Below are 18,938 nucleotides of genomic sequence, written 5' to 3' on the forward strand. Positions count from 1 at the left end.
CCCTGTCACACAAAAAAAGAGAAAAAAGAAAAAATACAAGAGTAGCAAGAGGAACATTTTCTTTCCCTCTTGGTGCATATGCTAATCTTGTTTTTATGCAAATGTGCCAACGCGATTTGTATGTCTAAGTGCCTCATTTTCTATTCTGTGTTGATATTAATATCCTTAGCAGTGCCTTTGATGGGATATTGGTTGCTGTGTTATGTTCCATTTATTATTTGATTTTTTCCCCCCACTCCTCTGATGTTTTTTGACGTGGATCTGGAGGGGTAGAGGGGCACTCAAGGGACTGCCTAAATGGGATCACACCAAATTCAAGTAGACTGGGGACATGGGGGAAGTAGCAAAGACACATAGAAGTGTTTAATGAACTTGATGTAACTGACTTTATAAAAGAAAAAAAAAAAAACCCCAAAAAGTTGACTTCATTTGGGGTATAATCTACATGTGTGTTTGATTTGCTAATCTCTTTAGTGTTGGATTCAATCCCTAACTACCCCTTGGTCTGATGGGAAGTTATAAACAAACATATAGTTAGTACTCACAGTCACATACACACTGAAGTGTGACTGCCAGTTGCAACAACTTGCAGATTCTTCTGAAAGATCTGCATGTGAGATGTTTTTAACCAACATCATCTATTCTGTTTCATATGTTGTTACTCAGAAACACAAATATACACATTGGCCAAACTGAACACAAATACATGGACACAATTTCTCACAAACTGTCCTAGGGTGGGGAGAGTGTAGTCTGCATCCCTAATTTGGTTCTGTGGGAGAATCTGTTCTGTGTCTGTGAATAAGTTAAGACTTAAAAGTAAGGGTGAGCTATGAGAGTGAGTGTGGGTGGATATGACTTAGGGCATCTGTGTGTTTGCGTGTTTGTGTGTGTGTGTGTCTGTCGGTGTGCATGTGTGTTTGTGTGTTTGTGTGTGTGTGTGTGAGAGAGAGTCTTGGCGAGTTGGGGAACATCAAAGAAAAGTAGCTTGGACAGAAAGCCAATGAGGTGAAAATAGACATTTTTTCTCCTCATTTTTTCCATGGTTAAAATCCTAAATTAAGGTGATACAGATAATCGATTTTAAGTAATGGTGTGCCTCTTGACAAAGCAAACAAGGTAGTAATTGGTCTGGCAAATTAACTTTTTTTTTTTCCTGTGTGTGTGTGTGTGCATGCGTGCAGTATGTGCTGTAAGGCTTCCATGCCCTTAAGTGTGCAAACTGAAGTATTTCCCCTCCTTCTGTTCTCTTCAGCTTCAGCCCATTTGCCATAGATTCGGTGACATTTAAGACATGGATTGGAACAATGGTGCATTATGAATACAGTATGTTGAGGTCAGTGCATAGTCAAACGCTTCAACACCGCAATGCCAGTGCTCATTCAAGCAAGAGGCGGAGGGTGCATGCAAGGGGAGCAGTGGAAGTTAGGGCACAGCCTGCGTCACACGCAAACCATTCATACATCAGTTTAATAAATTCTGCCATGCTGTGTTATGACCCCAGTTGAAATTATTAGTAATCTTTATGATCAGTGTGAGGCACACAGCAAACGGCAGTATATGTAGGTATTTCAGATTGTTTAATGTAATTTAACGTTTTAAAAAGTCGAGCACTCTCATTATTTACACCATAAACTTATTCTGGTTAGTACTGCAAATTTGTGTGTGTGTGTGTGTGTGTGTGTGTGTGTGTGTGTGTGTGTGTGTGTTTGCATATGTTCAAATAAAGAGAATGAACTGTCTTGTGTGTGCTTACTGGCTTTTGCATCAGAAAGCCAGCCCGATATAAGGGAGTCCGTGTGCTTCTTCTTCTGCATATATTTACAGAAGATGAAAATCAAGAGTTCATGAACTTACATATATATATATATATATATATATATATATATATATATATATATATATATATATATATATATATATATATATATATATATATATAAATGATTTTGTGACCATCGGTTGTGAGGTATCGATCTGTCACTTTGTTGTTTGATTAGCAATTTTTTTTGTTAGTTTTTTCTTTTTTATGTGTGTGCGCTCACTGCCGTAAACATGCTCTCTTCCACCTCCCTCAGTGACAGCAACCCATTGGCAATAAACTTGCTTTTAATGTGCAAAGCTGAACTGAGACTTGCTGTATTATGGTAATGCAGGAGTTGTCAACATATATTTGCTATAATTGCTCTGCAAGGCTTTTTTTTTATCACTGAAAAATATCACCTCATGGGCAATACATACCTGGACACCAATAGGTAATATGATGCATTGCTAATCAATTTTTATTTGTGTTATATGCTCTTACAACTTTTTACTCTTATTAGTTTTTCCACCTGATATTTTCTGCTTTTAGTGTCTTGGTACCAGAGCTGCTTTGAGCTGTTTTATAGGCTAATTGATTTGGGTTTGTGTAGTCAGACTTCAGATATGCTTGCGCTGAGTCTGAGAGATGAAGATTGGATTTGGATGAATAAGTAATGTCTTACAAGCAATTGTACTATTAAAAAAAAAAGAGACTGCAGAGCATGCTTTTCTCTCTGCTTGTATTGTTGTGGAGTCAGTTTGACTGTTTGACCATCTGAAGTAAGACACCTCCCAGAAATCGGCTCGTACTCGTACTGTACAATTAAGGATTTTGGAAATGAACCATGTTTCATTGTTTGATAGAAATATATTCACAACATCTGTCTTCAGCTGCAAATACATATTAACTTTTCCTTCTAAGAATACAACCTTCTCATTGCACTGCAGTAAATTGCAATTCCAATGCCCACTAAATGAATCTATTGAATATCTGATTCAATTTGGGATTCTTTGCCCTTTTTTTCATATTGACTTAAAAATTCATAATTATCATGAAAATTCAAATCCAGTGGAAAGTAATAAATATTGGATAGGTGCAACACAATTTTGACCTTATTAGATCAATAACAGAATATTACCTTTGTCGGTTAGCTTGACTTGGTATGCTGCAGCCATTTCTGTCTTTTGCATGTGAAAAGTTTCGAAGAACTAGAAACTTGAGAGGGTTTTTTTTATGATGCAATCTTACATTAATGCAGCAAAACACAAGCCTCTATTTAATATAGACTTTTGTTATAACCAGACTAAGTTTGAACTGAAGACCAGACGGAAAGATAAGTTTACATGAAGCAGAATTAGATGAATAAATAAATAAAGAGGAGAAACGCTCACTGGCGGATCCAGCCCCGATGATTTTTTTTCACTCAGCTATCCCTGCAACATATAGCTGCTTTGTACAGCACATACTATGTTTTGCTGAATTTAAGGAAATCTCAGTATTTACCATCTTTATCATCTTTTTACTTTTTAATACTGTCGTCATCTCCCTCTATCTCAGGCCTCTACTCCTGCTCCTCTGAGTCTTCCTTCACAGAGTAGACTTAATTATTTATCATCATGATTTATTTAGCTCCGTTCAACACAGGACCAGCATAGCTTCATTCTTCCTTTCTCCCTCGTTCCCCATATCAGGCTTTCTGTCTCTTGGACTTCCAGCGTATCTCTAAATCTGCTTCTCTCCCTCTTTCTTCCATCTCTTTCAATATAGCTTAATCTCCTCTGGTCTCTCGCTCAGCATTTCAAAATAGCCTGCTCCTTTTTTTCTCAGATATTAAGAAACCTTTTTCTGTTAATCAGTCAAGTTTTCTGTTATTTCAAATATGCTTTTCTTTTTTTAAATCATGTTTTATCTTTTTCTAATTTGCTCCCCTCTTGACACTTACTAACTAGTCCAGTTTTCCATCTTTGCAAACACTTGTTGATCACATTTTTTTGTAACCCCAGGCTTCTGCAATTGTACCTTGTAATAATTTTTTATTTATTTGTGTGTGCAAGTGTGTGTGTGTGTTTTCCTCCTCTTACAAGGCACAACCTGACAGGTTCACACAGGTAAAATAAGGTGACGTGCTAAAAGAACTTGTGAAGTAGCGGCTTCAAAGTTACGTTGATTATCTGCAAAATTTTCATGCAACACAAAACCTTTTGATTCATTCTAACTTCATCTGTTGCTATGGGACGCAATGTGCACTAAAACAGGAAAGAGAATAACTCCTCTACTTATACTTTCATTGGTGTTTGAAGTATTCAAAATCACTGGAGTCCTTCTGCCTTTTGGTACACTGTACATGAACACTGAAAGCTCTAATAAAATCAAACAAAACAAGCCTACCACATTCATTTCCTTGTCATGATTCAAGCTGCATGATTTCATGATTTAAAATGCAAGAGCATCTGGTCCTAACCTCCATTTTATCTCATGTTATAACATTCTCAGTTTTTCTTTTTCTTTCGGAGTGGAATGCTTTTTGGAGGTTAAGAGAGCACCTCCTTTGAGTTTTTCAGGGAATTTACACACACTCATTTAATATCTTATGTTTCTCTCATTCTCTAACCCTCTTGCCTGCTATGGGATGCTCCATTCCTTCCCCCTCCTCCCTCCTTCCCTCTCTCCCTCCCTCCCTCCCTCGTTCCTCATCCCCATGTTGTGCGTGTTTTGTTGCAATGTGTTTGTGGGTGTTTGCAGTGTATGGGCTGTGGGAGGAGTGGTCGTCATGGAGTCTGTGCTCTGTGACCTGTGGGCGGGGATCCAGGACGCGAACCAGGAAGTGTGTGAACGGAGGTGGGGCCGCAGCTTGTGGACGGCCCTTGATTCAGACCAAACTCTGCAACATAGCAGTGTGTCCTGGTTAGTACCATCCCCATTTACATGCTACACCCAGTCTCTCTGCCTTTTCAAGCACGTCTTCTCTTCATTTCATACAAGTCACAGAGATTAAAGCCAAACAGGTTAGTCTCTCGGCTCTAGAATTTTCATGCATGTTCAGTCATAATTTGTGTTTCTCTATTTCAGCTCTCATACTTACCAAATCTCTTTCCTCTGTTCAATTGTGGCCAAATGCTGAGCTTATTGTGCAGACTATTGTGCAGTCTTGGATATTGTCATTTCTGGCAACAATGATGTGATACATTTGGCAAAAAAGAAAAAAAAAATAAATAAAACACAGCAAACATGTCAACAAAATGTCCATATTTGATCAGTTCAGCTAAATAAATCCTACGCTGATTTATGTAACATTTTCATCAAGATTTTTTGTGACTGTTGAAATTATTTTCTAATTTAGAGGATTATTAAAAGTTATTGATTTAAAGACCTTTAGTGGCATTACAAGAATATAATTAAAAAACAAATTTTAACTTTAAAATTTTTTTTTTTCCGTAGATAAATTCAAATTTGTGTTCAATAGTTCCTAAGTGAGTACCCAATAATATCAATTATAAATTGAGGAAGTTTCATACCATACCATACCATCATACCATACCTATATTAGTTCAAAGATTCACCTGTGATGCCTTGTCTCAAGAGAGAATTATCTTCATTACAGTCTGAGTCTGTGCAAGGAGCTAAAACCAGTTTGTTTACCTACTTTTACCTGTTTTCACTGCAGTTAATTAAATGACCTTAAAAGTGCAAATTACATATTAAATTCTAACTTCGTTTGATCTGATCTAATTTGATACTAAAATTTAGCAGTGATATTAACCCACATGGACTCATAAGTATTGCCAGAGTTTTCTCCAACTTCTCCCGTTTCGTGGTCATGGTGCGAATGCAGATTAACTCCCATCTTTCCAGACTGCTCTTGCTCATTGCATGAGCTTCTTTACCATCCGCTTCTGCAGTTTCCAGTTCCATCTTCATCAGTGCCAACTCCCAGTTGATTGCTGTGCAGTCCTGCAGCACAACTCAGCTATTGTCTCTGAGATCACCTAATGGTCCTTTACCTTGTCAAGAGTAATAACTAGCTACTGCAGTCCCATCTAATTCTGGTGTTGAGGGTACCTCATGATTTTATTCCTATCTGGCTCAGACTGTCTGGCTGAAACATCTTTATTAGGCTGCCATTGGAGTGGAATAGGATTGGCCTGTGATTGATATAAAGCCTCAGTGTAGCAGACCTTGAGGGCTAATTTTGACCAACAGCCTTTGTGGCTAATTACAGAGCAACTACCTAGGTAAAGATTTCATCCTGTCTGATGTGGTCACTATTATCCTAAGAAAATGCATTAGGCATGTGAAGACTTAAAGTATGCTTTAGGTATATGCAATGAAGCAATTTTAATTTGGTATTTCAAGTGTTCCTTTAGAAAACAACTTAGTCTGAAAGCATTGACATTATAAAGGAATATTCATTTCAGTGATTTAATTTGTGCAGTGTTTTGGCAAAATATAAATGTTTCCTGCACAACATTGGAATAATGGTATTAATGAACGCACAGACACTGAAACGAAGGCAGTTTGATGCAACATTTGCAGCTGCTTTCTGAATAATGTCCTCTTTTTTTTCCCTGAATGGATTTCAGTGTGAGTGTATGCGCTTGTATAGTATGTAATCACTTATAGCCTAAGCAATTATCACAGGGTGAGTGCTTTCTTTTTTATATTGCTATGGCAAAGGATCCTGTATGTTTTTTCTCTGGTTTGTGAATGTATATTGCCTTTGCATTATGTGAATGCTGCTGGAGTTTTGAATTTATTTTTTATTTACATTGTTTACATGTTTTGTGTCTTCCAAAGCAGTGGCTTTATAAGGTTAATATTTAAATCAAACAAAATTGTCCCTATCGCAAGGCAAAGAGGCTGCAATGTTTGTGGCTCAGAAAGGGAGGAACACTGAGATGTTGTAATTTAAGTGTGGCCTCTGGGATGTTTTTCCATGCTGTTTTGGGAACTGCAATGGAAAGACAGGGTTTGGAGAAAGTGTAGGCTCTTCCTTTAAGCCTTAAGGAAATCTGGGTATGTGTGTGTTTTCATATGATTTATATTTTTGTGTATGTGTGTGAGAATCTATCACTACAGACTCAGCGTGGTTCTGGGAGTTCAAAGGCAGTCGTCTTTTCAAATGAATACCAGCATAGGCCTTTTGCCACAAAACGTCAATGGACAGAGAATAAAGCTTTGATACAACGCGTGTATGTGTGTGTGCGTGTGTGCGTGCCTGTGTGTCCTGATGTTTGTGTTTGTGCCTCAGAGATTTGATATCATTGCAGATACTCTCCAGACTGTTTATTGTGCCATGTATCATACTCCATTGGATCTAAACTGTGTTATGCTAAACCAGTGACAATATACATTTAATCAAGTTGGCGTTTTAATATAATTCCTAACCCCCTTTCTTCACACTGCCTCATTTCTTATATCAATACATGCTATGCATTTGTAAAAAATACATTTGATCACATTACACCTTTTAGAGCTAGCATAAGAACTAAAAGAAATTGCTAAGGCCTACATAATTTTTTACAGCATAAATATAAAATTTTTAGCCAAGCATATGCAGGGATTAATTATGAAGTCTTAATCATGGGCGTATGGATATTGAGGCTTTGGCAAGATAACAGCTTCATACCAAGAGCCGCTGTGCTATATGCCATTGTTTGTGGACACGGTCATTGTCAGTCCTGCTCGGATCCATCTTCCTCTTAAATGTAAGGAAGTATTTCTTGCGTAGACACAATATTGTTTCTGCGAGTGATTTTTTTTTTTTTTTTTTTTTGGTACAATTTGAATTTAATTAATGCTTCCCCAACTGCATTTCTTTTTTACTCAACCAATATATATGGGTCACTGACGTTATGTTTGTGTTTTTTGGTTATTTTGAATGTTTACAGGATTCGGAAGCAAGTGCTTTCATGTTGATAAAAAAAAAAAAACAAAACAAAACTATGTATTCAGGATTTTTCTGGTTCGTTTGGCTTTTAAATGCTTTACTACATTTGCAGCTTTAATTACGCAAGACCGGGAAATGACAGGTTACCATTTCAATTCTAGCTGTCATCCTGAACATTTTGTTAGCCCCAGATAGTTGGAACGCTGTACAAGTCGCACACAGTATGATTGACCACATTGTGAAGGAGAGTTGGCAAAGCGTTCCCACGTGGGAGCACCAGACAAATACATTTATAGCACTGTAGTGCACTTTCTCTGCCACTTATACGCCCTCTCTGCAGTTCAGCGTTTACATCGATATGTGACTTTTGAGCTGATATGAATACTCCCTTTAAAACTGCACGACACATTCATTAGCTGGGTGTGTAGCTCGTGTAGCAAATTTGAAAGTAATATGCTGTTGTCATTAAAGACCAAAGCATTAATGCTCAAGATATTCTATCAGTTCTATATCAAACCATCATGGAAATGTAAAGGCATTTATTAAATTTATATTCATAACATATAGGCACATATAAAAATCATTATACACATGCAACAATTATATTCAAAAACTTGATGTAATTGGAATAATTTATATAAATATGTCTGCGTAAGTTTGCATTGTATCCGATACATAATTATACTGTGTGTGCGTCTATGTCTTAGCCCAGCAGTACCTGTTGATATTATATTCATTGAGGTCATGGTTCAGTCTCACCCGCGCTTCCCAACCTTGTTACTTCCTGGAGGTGGTGTTTTTCAGAGAGGAAAAAAAAAAGGAGTGCGTGTATTCTTGCTTTGAATTTGTCGCGTCAACATAATTGCTGACAAGAGAATTGTTGCTCTTTTTTTGCGTGACAATTCGAGTAACAATTCATTTGGGGGTTTAAATCAAGTATTCAGTGCAGGTAATTAACGTGAAAACTAACCAACCAATGTTACAGTAAAGCCACTGTTGGAAAACAGTGCCAGTACTGACACAGCTTCGTGATTAAGATGAGCCCAAATACTACCTGACAAAAATGTATATCGGGAAGCATTCAAGTATTCGCTACCATTTTATTTGTCACGTACCTTCATCTGCACTCTAGCTTTTTAACTGTCATTAACTTTTATTTTATGTGAATAACATACCAGAAATATTTCATATCACATTAATGATTAATCTCACAGTTTTGTTTATGTATTTATTTATTTTTTTTCCCCTTTGTCAACTCAAATATAAGAGCTGCGCTCCTTTTCAAAAGCAGACACTTGTGGCTTTGATTACACATGTTCACAAGCTTTCATTACATTGATTGGTATTTGCACACCATCTGATAGACAGCAGTGCATTATATTGAAAAACTTTTTTTTTTTTTCCCTTTTTGTCTGTTCCTCCACAAACACCAGTTGAGAGTTGAAACGGGTCTCTTTTTTTAACAACACTTCACACACAACACACAAAAATTCAACTGCCTGTACTCTGTATGAACTCTTCAAAACAAAGCATGAAAGGAATTGTAATCAGCTATTTCATAACAGATTGAAATATTTAAAATGGCCGCATATATAACAGTGAAGCTGTGTTTGTTGCTAATTCTGGAAAATCAAATTGTAGTTTATTTGTACAGTCTTACCTCTTTGTATGTTCTGTTTTGTTAAGGTCTGCTCACTTTATGTGTCCTGCCGCTTTTCTTTTTCTGCATCTCTTTTTCCCCTTACATCCTCCTTTTCCTTCCGAAATATTTTTTTCCTGATTTCACTGTCTCTTAAAATGGTCCTCATTCCACCTTCATCCATTCCCTTGTCTCTCATTATCGCCCAAACCCTTCTCTCTCTCTCACCGTGTCCAGTGGAGGGCCAGTGGTTGGAGTGGGGCCCATGGTCAAGATGCAGTGTGACTTGTAACACAGGAACCCAGCAGAGGCAGAGACGCTGCAGTGCATCAGTGCACGGTTGGGCTGAATGTAAGGGCCCCCATCAGGAAAGCAGAGAATGCACCAACCCTTCATGCAGCGGTAAGGTTTACAAATGTATGCTTAGTATTCACACTCACGTGCTATCAAACGCCATTATACAAACACAGAACATGCATAATCTAACAGCATCTGCATGGTCTGTTTTTTGATTTGCCCCTCACATATTTTCAATGCGGGGGTTGGAATCCAATTTTTCCCTGAAAGTCTGGATCCTCTGGGGCACAGATCACAAAAATACTAGCGCGTTTTAAAGAGCATGGCTCTCAGAATGAGCTTCTTTTGTATTAATTTGGCTTCCACTCAGAAAATTGAACAAGCTTTGAGTCAGATATGTCCGTCAAAACACTCATATTTTTCAACATTAGACTGCACTTCCTAATCCACTGTTGGTGCTTTGCTGATCCTCCAGGTGGAGGTAACTGGGGGAGCTGGAACCACTGGAGTCTCTGCAGCAAGACATGTGACTCTGGTTGGCAGCGTCGCTTCAGGATGTGCGAGGGCACCGGTGTACAGGGATACCCCTGCGATGGCTCAGGAGAAGAAGTGCGGTCCTGTAATGAGAAGAAATGCCCAGGTCTGTGACTCACTAGTGTGTGTGTGTGTGTGAGCTGAGAAAATGGGGGGAAATGATGGTGTGAATACTCTTGTGTATGTTTTTCATGTGTGAAAAGTTTGTTAACACTGGCAGCAGTACTCTAAATATCTCTCCCAAGTAGGTCCTTGACAGAGAGAAAGGAATGAGTGAGTGTGTGTGTGCATGCATGCACGTGCCCAATCTGCACATCACAGTATTTGTAATGGATGGTATTTGACAGAATGGAGGTAATTTGCATCACCAAGACTTTCATTGCAATTTTTAAATTGTGGTCTTTTACACTCAGCTGTATCTGTCCCCTCTCTGTTTTCCTGTCAACTCATATACCCATCTATCTTTATCTATCTATTGATTTTGTTTGTCCTTGTCTAATTTTACTTTGCATTTACATTCTGCGTACCTCTGAGTGACTTAGTTTTGTCCAAGTAAAAAGTAAAAAGAGGGAAGAACAATATGTCCATAAGACAGATATTGAAATCTTGGTTTTGAAGTGCTGGAATTGTGGGTTGTCCAACATTTTTGAATATATTTGAATATATTTTCTGCGGGGATTGCATTCACTGCTCCTTGCTACAAACATCAACAGAACATAGGTGGCCAAGCTAGTACATATCACTGCATCCTTCCCCATAAGTCTCACTCCTTTCCTTTTCCTTTGCTTTTATTTCTCTCAGTTTTTCTTTGCCTGGATGAGGGCAAAATGTTCAATGGCTTACTTGGTGGGATTCATCAGAGTGTCAGCCACCACAGGAAATGATGCGGTTTAATAAGCATGTCTCTAGACTGAGCTTGTGTGTGAATGTATGCCTTGTGCATGGGAATATGCAAGTGTATTTTCTGCACAGGGCACACGTATGCGTGCTTGCATTGAGTTCTGACAGGCTACAAATGATAAATGCTGGAGTGCAGCCTCTACCATGACCCCTCTGTTTTGAGGGGCTCTCAAGTCTCTTTCACACAAGACGAGGATCTTGTCCGTTGGCATTGCAGGGGAACATCGTATCACATTTTCTCACTTTCTGTGTCTCTCTCACTCTATATCTTTGCTCTCCTTCCCCTTTCATCTCTCTGTACTGACTCTGCCAACACTCATCTGCCCCCTCGGAATATCTTCAGAGCACTCCCCCCTCCCGTTTTTTCATCAGGGCTATGAAAGAAAAGGAGGGGGGAAACAGATGAATAAAGAGAGAGGCTCGGATGAAGAGGGAATGAGATACACTACTGAGGCAGTGACACTGACGGAGAGCACTGAGCAATGTACAAGGGAATAAGATTGGGAGCTACTGCAGGAGAACAGTGATTTGAATCTTGTTTTTATGCTATTCTGTCTGTTTTTTTCTTTTTTGTTTGTTTCTTTGGCTATGTGTGTGGTGATTTTTCTTTTTCTGAAACCCTTTTGCGCCGTGCATTATTTCACTTTATTTCTCCATGTTTCTCACCAATTTCTACAGCTCCTCATGAAATATGTAAAGATGAGCACCTTCTCTCAATGTCTTGGAAGAGAGCCTCGGCTGGAGAAACTGTCTACAACAAGTGTCCAACTAACGCCACTGGTTAGTCTAAACTGTTATTGCAGCCAGTCTGAATTTGTTTGCCATTGGCCAGAATCATTTTTCAATCAGTGATAACCATGCTACTCAACTAATCATAGACAGCCTGAAATATTTGAGGTTTGTAAGCCCCCAAAATTTCCCACCAATTATGTAATCATAAGCAGCAAAAGTGAGAGGAAATAAAGATCAATTTTCGCATCACAGATATCATCAGAAAAGGGTATCATTTGTTCCCCAGATATCTCCCTGCTGCACCCCGCAGATTTATGATTTTAACCTCAAAAGGCCCGAGAATGACAACGACTGGAAGTTTTAATTCCAGGAGTACATACAGTACATACATACATATATATATGTATGTATGTATATAAAGAAAGAACAAAACAAGGGGTTCTTGGTGTGATCCTAGTCCAGTCTGTTTGTCTGAAGCACATATGGCTGCTAAGCTAGAAACGCTTGTTCCAGAGGTTTCCTCCGCAGTCTGAGCCGGAGCAGCTCAGCGACTGCGTGCTGACTGCCTGATCACTAATCAGACTCCATCAACAGTCCCCATTCATCGCTCTTCAATATTCAGTTTGACTCCTGCTTTTCAGCAACATTTCAACTACATGAAGCTAATGGCAGCTAAGTGAAGCTGAAGACAGCTAAAAAAAAAAAAAAAAAAAGGGGTTAGAGGGTTTACATGAAGCTAAAGGCAGCTAAGTGAAGCTGAAGACAGCTAAGTAAAGGTTACAGGGTGTACATGAGGCTAAAGACAGCTGACTGACGCTAATGACGGCTAACTGAAGGCTAAAAGGAGGTAAATAAAGCTGAAGTGAGCTAACTGAAGCTAAACCTCTGTCATGTAAATGAAGCTGAAGCCATGGAAGTGAAACTAATGGGCACTAACTGACTTCAATTCCGGCTAGATGAAGCTCATGTGAGCGAAACCCTAATGCCAGCTAACTGAAGCTAATGGGCGATAAGTGCAGGTTATACCAGCTAACCGATGGTTGTCACATCTAACTGAAGCTAACGCCAATTAACTGACCTTTTAGCAAGCCAGGTGAAACTTGCTAACTGAGGACTAAGTCCTCCCGACTCTGCAAGGATTTTTTCTTGTTTTAAATCAGACTGAAAGTGACTTCTTCAAAGTACATCGCAATAATGGCAGAAACATGTTAATTAGTCCACTGAGCCCAACGCACTGCAATATCTGGAGCGCATGTGTTCTGGAAATATATCAATGTGTAAGACTCATCAGCCTGGCTGGACTTCAGTCACGCTTCTATCTTGAGCTTTGATATTTGAAGTCAGACATTAGAAACCTTTCAAACTTTTGCATTATCCAGCACCTTTGCCTAATTAGCGCAGCAGATGTCCTGTGTGAATGCAATTAAACCTTATTTGTGTGTTTGTTCTCGGCATAAGGTTGCTCTAAACCTCATAGATTTTCAGCAGGATGCCAGGTCCTCTCTTTTAACTTTGAAAAGCAGGAACAACAACAGACATATATGTATATATATGTATACATTTAAGTTGAGATCATGTGTTTCTACATATTCCAAGCTAAGGAACTGGCTCAGACATCAAAACATGCATGAAAACGTAACAGCTTCAAAATCCCACATGTAAGCATAGTGAGTAGAGTAAATTGAATTAACAGGTACATTATACATTACATTCATGCCCATCTATTACTCACCGAGAGGCAGAGTTAGAGTCAAGCAAGTGCGTATTTATTTATATATATTCAAAAGGTTTGGTCTAGCTTAAGTGCTTTGGTATTGGTTTACCTCCTGCCTGCTAGGTGTCAAACACAAACAACAAAACAAACAAATAAAATATTTGGTGCTCTGCCTATTTTACTTCAAGAAATGAACAGACATGACCTTTGTTGCTGTTGTTGTAAGTTGGTATAATTCTTTTACTTTTTTTCTTATTTCTTGTAGGATCTGCTAGTCGTCGTTGTATGCTGGACAATAATGGAGTTGCTTTCTGGGGTCCTCCGAGCTTCGCCAGATGCGTCTCACTTGAATATAGATATTTACATTTATCTGTAAGTTCACAAGAAATATTCCTGAGCTCCTAAACTCTCTCCTCAAAGTGTAGCCTCCATCACCCTTGGGAGGAAGAAAAATATCATCGGATTATATCTTTTGAGCCAGTTGGCTGCAGCATTACTCACATCATCCTCATCAAATCCATCTGTCTCGTTAATGAGATTTTGAGGAAGGGAAGATTTGGTTGGCTTTCAAAAGTTCATTTTTGTTTGTTTTTTTTAACCACTTTTCACCTGTCATGCACCTGTATTTAACTTTCTTTTTTAAAAAGTTTTTTGAAATAGACAGGCGACTTTACTCAAAGCTTGTTGGTCTCTCTAATTAGCTCTGCGCACATACTTATCAATTAATGAACATAGCTAATGAATGTATTCATCAGCCAGACTGCTTTCCTGCTCTGTGAACTTCAACCTTCTTCATATCCTCGTTGATGGCGGAAGGAGATGGAGGTCAGGGATTGTGTGTGACAGAGCTTATTGCACTGTTAGCTTCTGTTCCAACCTTTCATTAACACCAGGAGTCAATAATTAATTTTCTGTGATTGCTGTTATCATCTCTTTATGCAGGCTTTCTCTCCATCTCTCTCCTTCCCTCTTTCTTTCCCTCCTCTCTGCTTTTCACATGCACATAGTCTTGCTCTCTGTATCTCTTTCTCTGAAGTGATGAGAAACCAATTTCTGTGTCTCGGAGTGCTCTTAGGCGTCTTGTTGCTCGCCTATTTTAAGCACAAGCCAGAGAAAAAAAAATCCAACCATGTACGTATCTACCACTGTCTTGAAACATCCCTCTCAGCCACCATCCAAAACACTTCTGTGATTATTTTGGAGAAGACATGATATATATATATATTTTTTGTTTGTTTGTTTATTTGTTTGGTCTTCCTCTCTCTGACATTCTTACCAACTACATTTTGAATCAGAATTAAGAAATGTAAAATAACGGTGCCAGATATTGGTAAAACCCTCAGCTTTTCTCAAATTGTCTCTTTTCCCCACACACTACAGTTACGAGAGCATCTCGCGAAGGGTCAGAGGACCCTGGCTGGGGAGGGCATGTCTCAGATCGTAAGGAGTCTCCTGGAGCTCTTGCAGAGGAGGAGCTACTACAGTGGCGACCTTCTCTTTTCCACGGAGATCCTGCGAAATGTGACGGACACCTTCAAAAGAGCAACCTACATCCCAGCTCCCGACGACGTGCAGGTACGCACAACGTCTCCTTCAAACCACATGCACGATGATGCCTCACACACAGATTGCCCTCTAAATCTGTTCCATGTAGAAGCTCCACTTTCTACTGTAGAGGGTGTGCATAGCGATGAGTTAATGCTGCACGGCTGCTTCAGCCTCAAAGGGTATTTTTAGCTGTGTTTTTTTTTTTTTTTTTTCCTCAGTGAAATGCTCCTGTTTCAGTCAGTAACTTGACAGACGTGATTTTGTGTTTCACGATATGCTTATGTAGAGGAGACTACTGCAATAGACCTGACACCTGACAGAGAATGAACTGCAGAACTGCAGCTGCAGTTTGAGTGGTTGGTGGGTTCAGGCTCTATGCATAACAGGAGATCATGTCTAACACTGCTGCATTAACTGCCATTTCTCCTTCTTTCTAGAAATTCTTCCAGATAGTCAGTCACATGTTGGACATGGAAAATCTAGAGAAGTGGGAGGATGCTCACCAGGTAAAGTCTTTGCTTTGTTTGTATGGGTGTTACTGCATGTGAACCGCTTCACACCTCTTTAGCACAACCAGTGGCTGTCGACTATTCCAAGAATTGTGTGTTTGTTTGTGAGAGTGTGGTAAAGCTCTGCATCTGTCCTCACACCCCGCATTAACTTTTCATTACTGGAGTCATAAAATACACCGGTTTACTAAACCGAGTGGCTATTTAATGATTACACTAGCTCTTTGTATGTGACTTTGTGTGTTTCTGTGCTCAACCTGGATTGGTGCCCTTGAGTTGAGGTGTGTTACCTGCCATCTGGACACAATAAACCAGCTACCAAGGATGATATTATATCCCACGTGCCAGTAATTTACCACCTTGGAACACAATCAGTGGTCTAGATAATGAAATGAATAAAAATGTTTCAATGGGTGAGACATGTCTCATCGAAAGTTGGCCATGGATTATAATTATGATGACACCGAGATCGATGCTCATCTCTGTTTTTCATCCCCCTGACCTCCTCCCCCTCATCTACAGGTCGCTCCCGGTGCTGCTTTGCTGATGAGGATATTAGAGGATTTCATTCACCTCATCGGAGAAGCCCAGAAGCCTTTTCAGAGTTTTCTAGTGGTTACAAATAACCTCAGTAAGTCACAGAAGGCTGCTACATTATGGCATTCACTTACTTCAATGACTTTTTTAAAATTTGTCTCTTCTTTGGAAGAAGATCTTATTTGTCATGTCACAACCACAACACCTTATCCCATGAAACTTATCTGATTTTCAAGTGATTTTGGTTTACTTTGCTTGTCTAGTGATAACCATCCAAAGAGAGCCAGTGTCAGCAGTTTCCAGTGATATCAACTTCCCCATGAAGGGCCGGAGGGGGATGAAGGACTGGGCCAGAACAGCAGAAGACAAGCTCTATATCCCTAAAGAAGTCTTCACCATCCCTCCAGAAGGTAGGAGATCCAAGACATGCATCCACCCATAGGGTTTTTCCAAGGGCATGGTATGTTTGGTATGAATGTGTCTCACTATGTTGTGGGTCAAATTTAGCAACGAAAACACAGTATTAGTTATACTGGAGTTCAGTGACTCAGGCTGTAACTGACAAGGGTTAATTCTTTTGAGTTCAGTTGAATATGCTCAATTTATACACGTTTTTGTAGTTTTACAATGTCTCTTTGTATAAGTTCTAAAAATGGTTTGCTCAACATATTTGCAGTTTCTCTAACCTTTTCTTCTTGGATTTGTTAATACGTTATGCCAAAATGAAAAAAAAAAAACCCAAACAAACAAACTTTAAAGTCACATATGTAAGGCCAAAAAATGCAAGGTAAATGGTTGTTAAGATGAAATATGAAGATAAAATAATAAATTGTCAAAAACAGCCAGTTCTACCCTTGACCACAGAGGGTTAAACTGGTGGCAGCAGTAATAACAGACTCTTCAGGTTTGAGTTTTGGGTCTGTTGCAGTTTATTCTCTGAAATATTTGAACCTGTTCACCCACACTCAGTATCCTCTAGCCAAGGTCAGACAGCTCATTCTAGTTATCCTGGTGTGAATTCGCGCACTTAGATATGTGTCTCATTGAAGCACATAGAGACACATTCAAGGACAACAAAGGGTAATGCCGAAAAAGATTTGGATTGTAAAGAGGCCCTGGAGACTTCTCAAAAAGATGCAGGTCTCTCATGCATTCCTTTGAGAGCATCAAGTTGTCGTGCAATTTTGAAGGATGCCATTTTGCTTTTCGTAGCACAAGAAAACGAACCGCTGGTAGTTTTAACTGCTGTGAATTTTTTCCACCAGGTTTCAGGTCATGGCGGGAAACAAGCAGTGCGATTGTGCAAATGAAACACAGTGAAATCACGGAGGTGAACATAATGCGAAAGTAAATATAAGGAAGCACAGCAGCAGAACTTAAAATAGATGTGGGGAAAAGTTTAGAGAAATGGTTTATATTAGATAAGGGAATTACTGCGGCAGCTGTGATCCACTACCAACAAAGTGAAAGGTCACATCTCATAGGAAATTGAACTGGCAGACTTCCTGTCTGGCACGATACGCCCTCTCCAAATGAAAGTTCAGAGATACTCCAGGATGAGGGAGTGCAGCTGTCTCTGACCTCTCGCTCGCAGTGATGACACTGACTCTTTCTGACTGCCATTCAAGACATTGTCACCTCAACTCACAAAATCTGTTTCTCTGCCATTCATCATTTCAAATACAAGAACTCTTTTGATTTGTCTATGAGATGAAGTTATTTTGTTACATTGTTACAGAAAACTCAGATAATATGCCAAAGGATGGATTTTAAGCTACAAGAAGAGACAGAAGGGACGGTAGCGAGCTTGTTCTAAGACTGCAGGAATGATTTTTTTTTTTTCTTATTCTCTTTCTTCCCCTCAGCGTCCATTTTCTGTCTTCATAGATTGCTGTGTTGAATATATTGTCTCTCGCTGCACTTGCTGTGAAATGAAAGTGACATCTACATCACATTTTCTCTGCCAGTTCCGCACATGCTATTCAGGACATGCCATTGCCATTTTAGCATATGCTATTTGGTAAACTGTTTCATCCACACTGTCCTATATTGCCCTCTGAGTTAAGACATTATTAGTGCTCTTTCCCTCTGTGAGAACTCAGCCTCTTTTCATTGGCAGTCCATGAGTTGAGGTCTTCAGCTGATTGCTATCAGTTTGTTTGGTTCATTTACCACGTAATGAAAGCCTATCTCAGATGGACAGCTTAAACATGCTCATAAAGGTCCACTGGCACCTTTGTGTGTACATGTGTGCACACAGGCGCACATACACACAGCCAATTTATAGGTTCATGAACTGCTTCACTGGGCAGAGACTAGAACTGTTCTTCACCGATTTTCGAGTTGATAAAGTCCCTCTCTCCCTCCACTGTCTCTCTCAGTAGCTCACAAACACACATGCACACACAGCGCACTATATCTCGCCACACGCATACTTAAGTCCAAATATTGTCAACAAGCAGACAATGTCTTCATATTTCAAACAGACCTTTGTTTGTACATGCACATGATTATGCAGAGTTAACTCTAGAACATTACTCAAGTATGAACGCAAACCACATGAGTTCTTAGTATTAAAAGGACTGGCTTTCTTATTTGAAGTTTGCTTGTTGCTTTGTTGAGGTTTAGTCTGTACCTCTGTGTGTATTTGCTTGTTTGACATTTTAGGAACTACTGCATTTTCCAGAGAAAACAGTTGCTTCTCAGGTTCATGATCACCTTTCTCTCAACAGTCTTCATTCCAGTCTGGTTTTCGCCCGCAGCACCGAAACAGCTCATGTTAAAATCACCAATGAACTCTTTATGGCTGCTGACTCTGGACTACTTACCACCCTTAT

At 39.3% G+C, this 18,938-nt stretch overlaps 1 protein-coding gene across 1 annotated transcript in view; it reads left to right on the forward strand.

Annotated features, from left to right (window-relative positions):
- Positions 1–18,938, forward strand: part of adgrb2 (adhesion G protein-coupled receptor B2) — a 124,430-nt gene that overhangs the window by 37,519 nt on the left and 67,973 nt on the right. The window contains exons 4-12 of the mRNA XM_029513511.1: positions 4,547–4,708; positions 9,568–9,732; positions 10,103–10,267; positions 11,740–11,841; positions 13,773–13,879; positions 14,888–15,082; positions 15,493–15,561; positions 16,087–16,195; positions 16,365–16,511. Of these exons, the coding sequence (XP_029369371.1) occupies positions 4,547–4,708; positions 9,568–9,732; positions 10,103–10,267; positions 11,740–11,841; positions 13,773–13,879; positions 14,888–15,082; positions 15,493–15,561; positions 16,087–16,195; positions 16,365–16,511 (1,221 nt within the window). The remainder of the gene's footprint in view (positions 1–4,546; positions 4,709–9,567; positions 9,733–10,102; positions 10,268–11,739; positions 11,842–13,772; positions 13,880–14,887; positions 15,083–15,492; positions 15,562–16,086; positions 16,196–16,364; positions 16,512–18,938) is intronic.

The sequence above is a fragment of the Echeneis naucrates genome, chromosome 11 (genome assembly GCF_900963305.1).
Source record: "Echeneis naucrates chromosome 11, fEcheNa1.1, whole genome shotgun sequence".
Taxonomy (NCBI): domain Eukaryota; kingdom Metazoa; phylum Chordata; class Actinopteri; order Carangiformes; family Echeneidae; genus Echeneis; species Echeneis naucrates.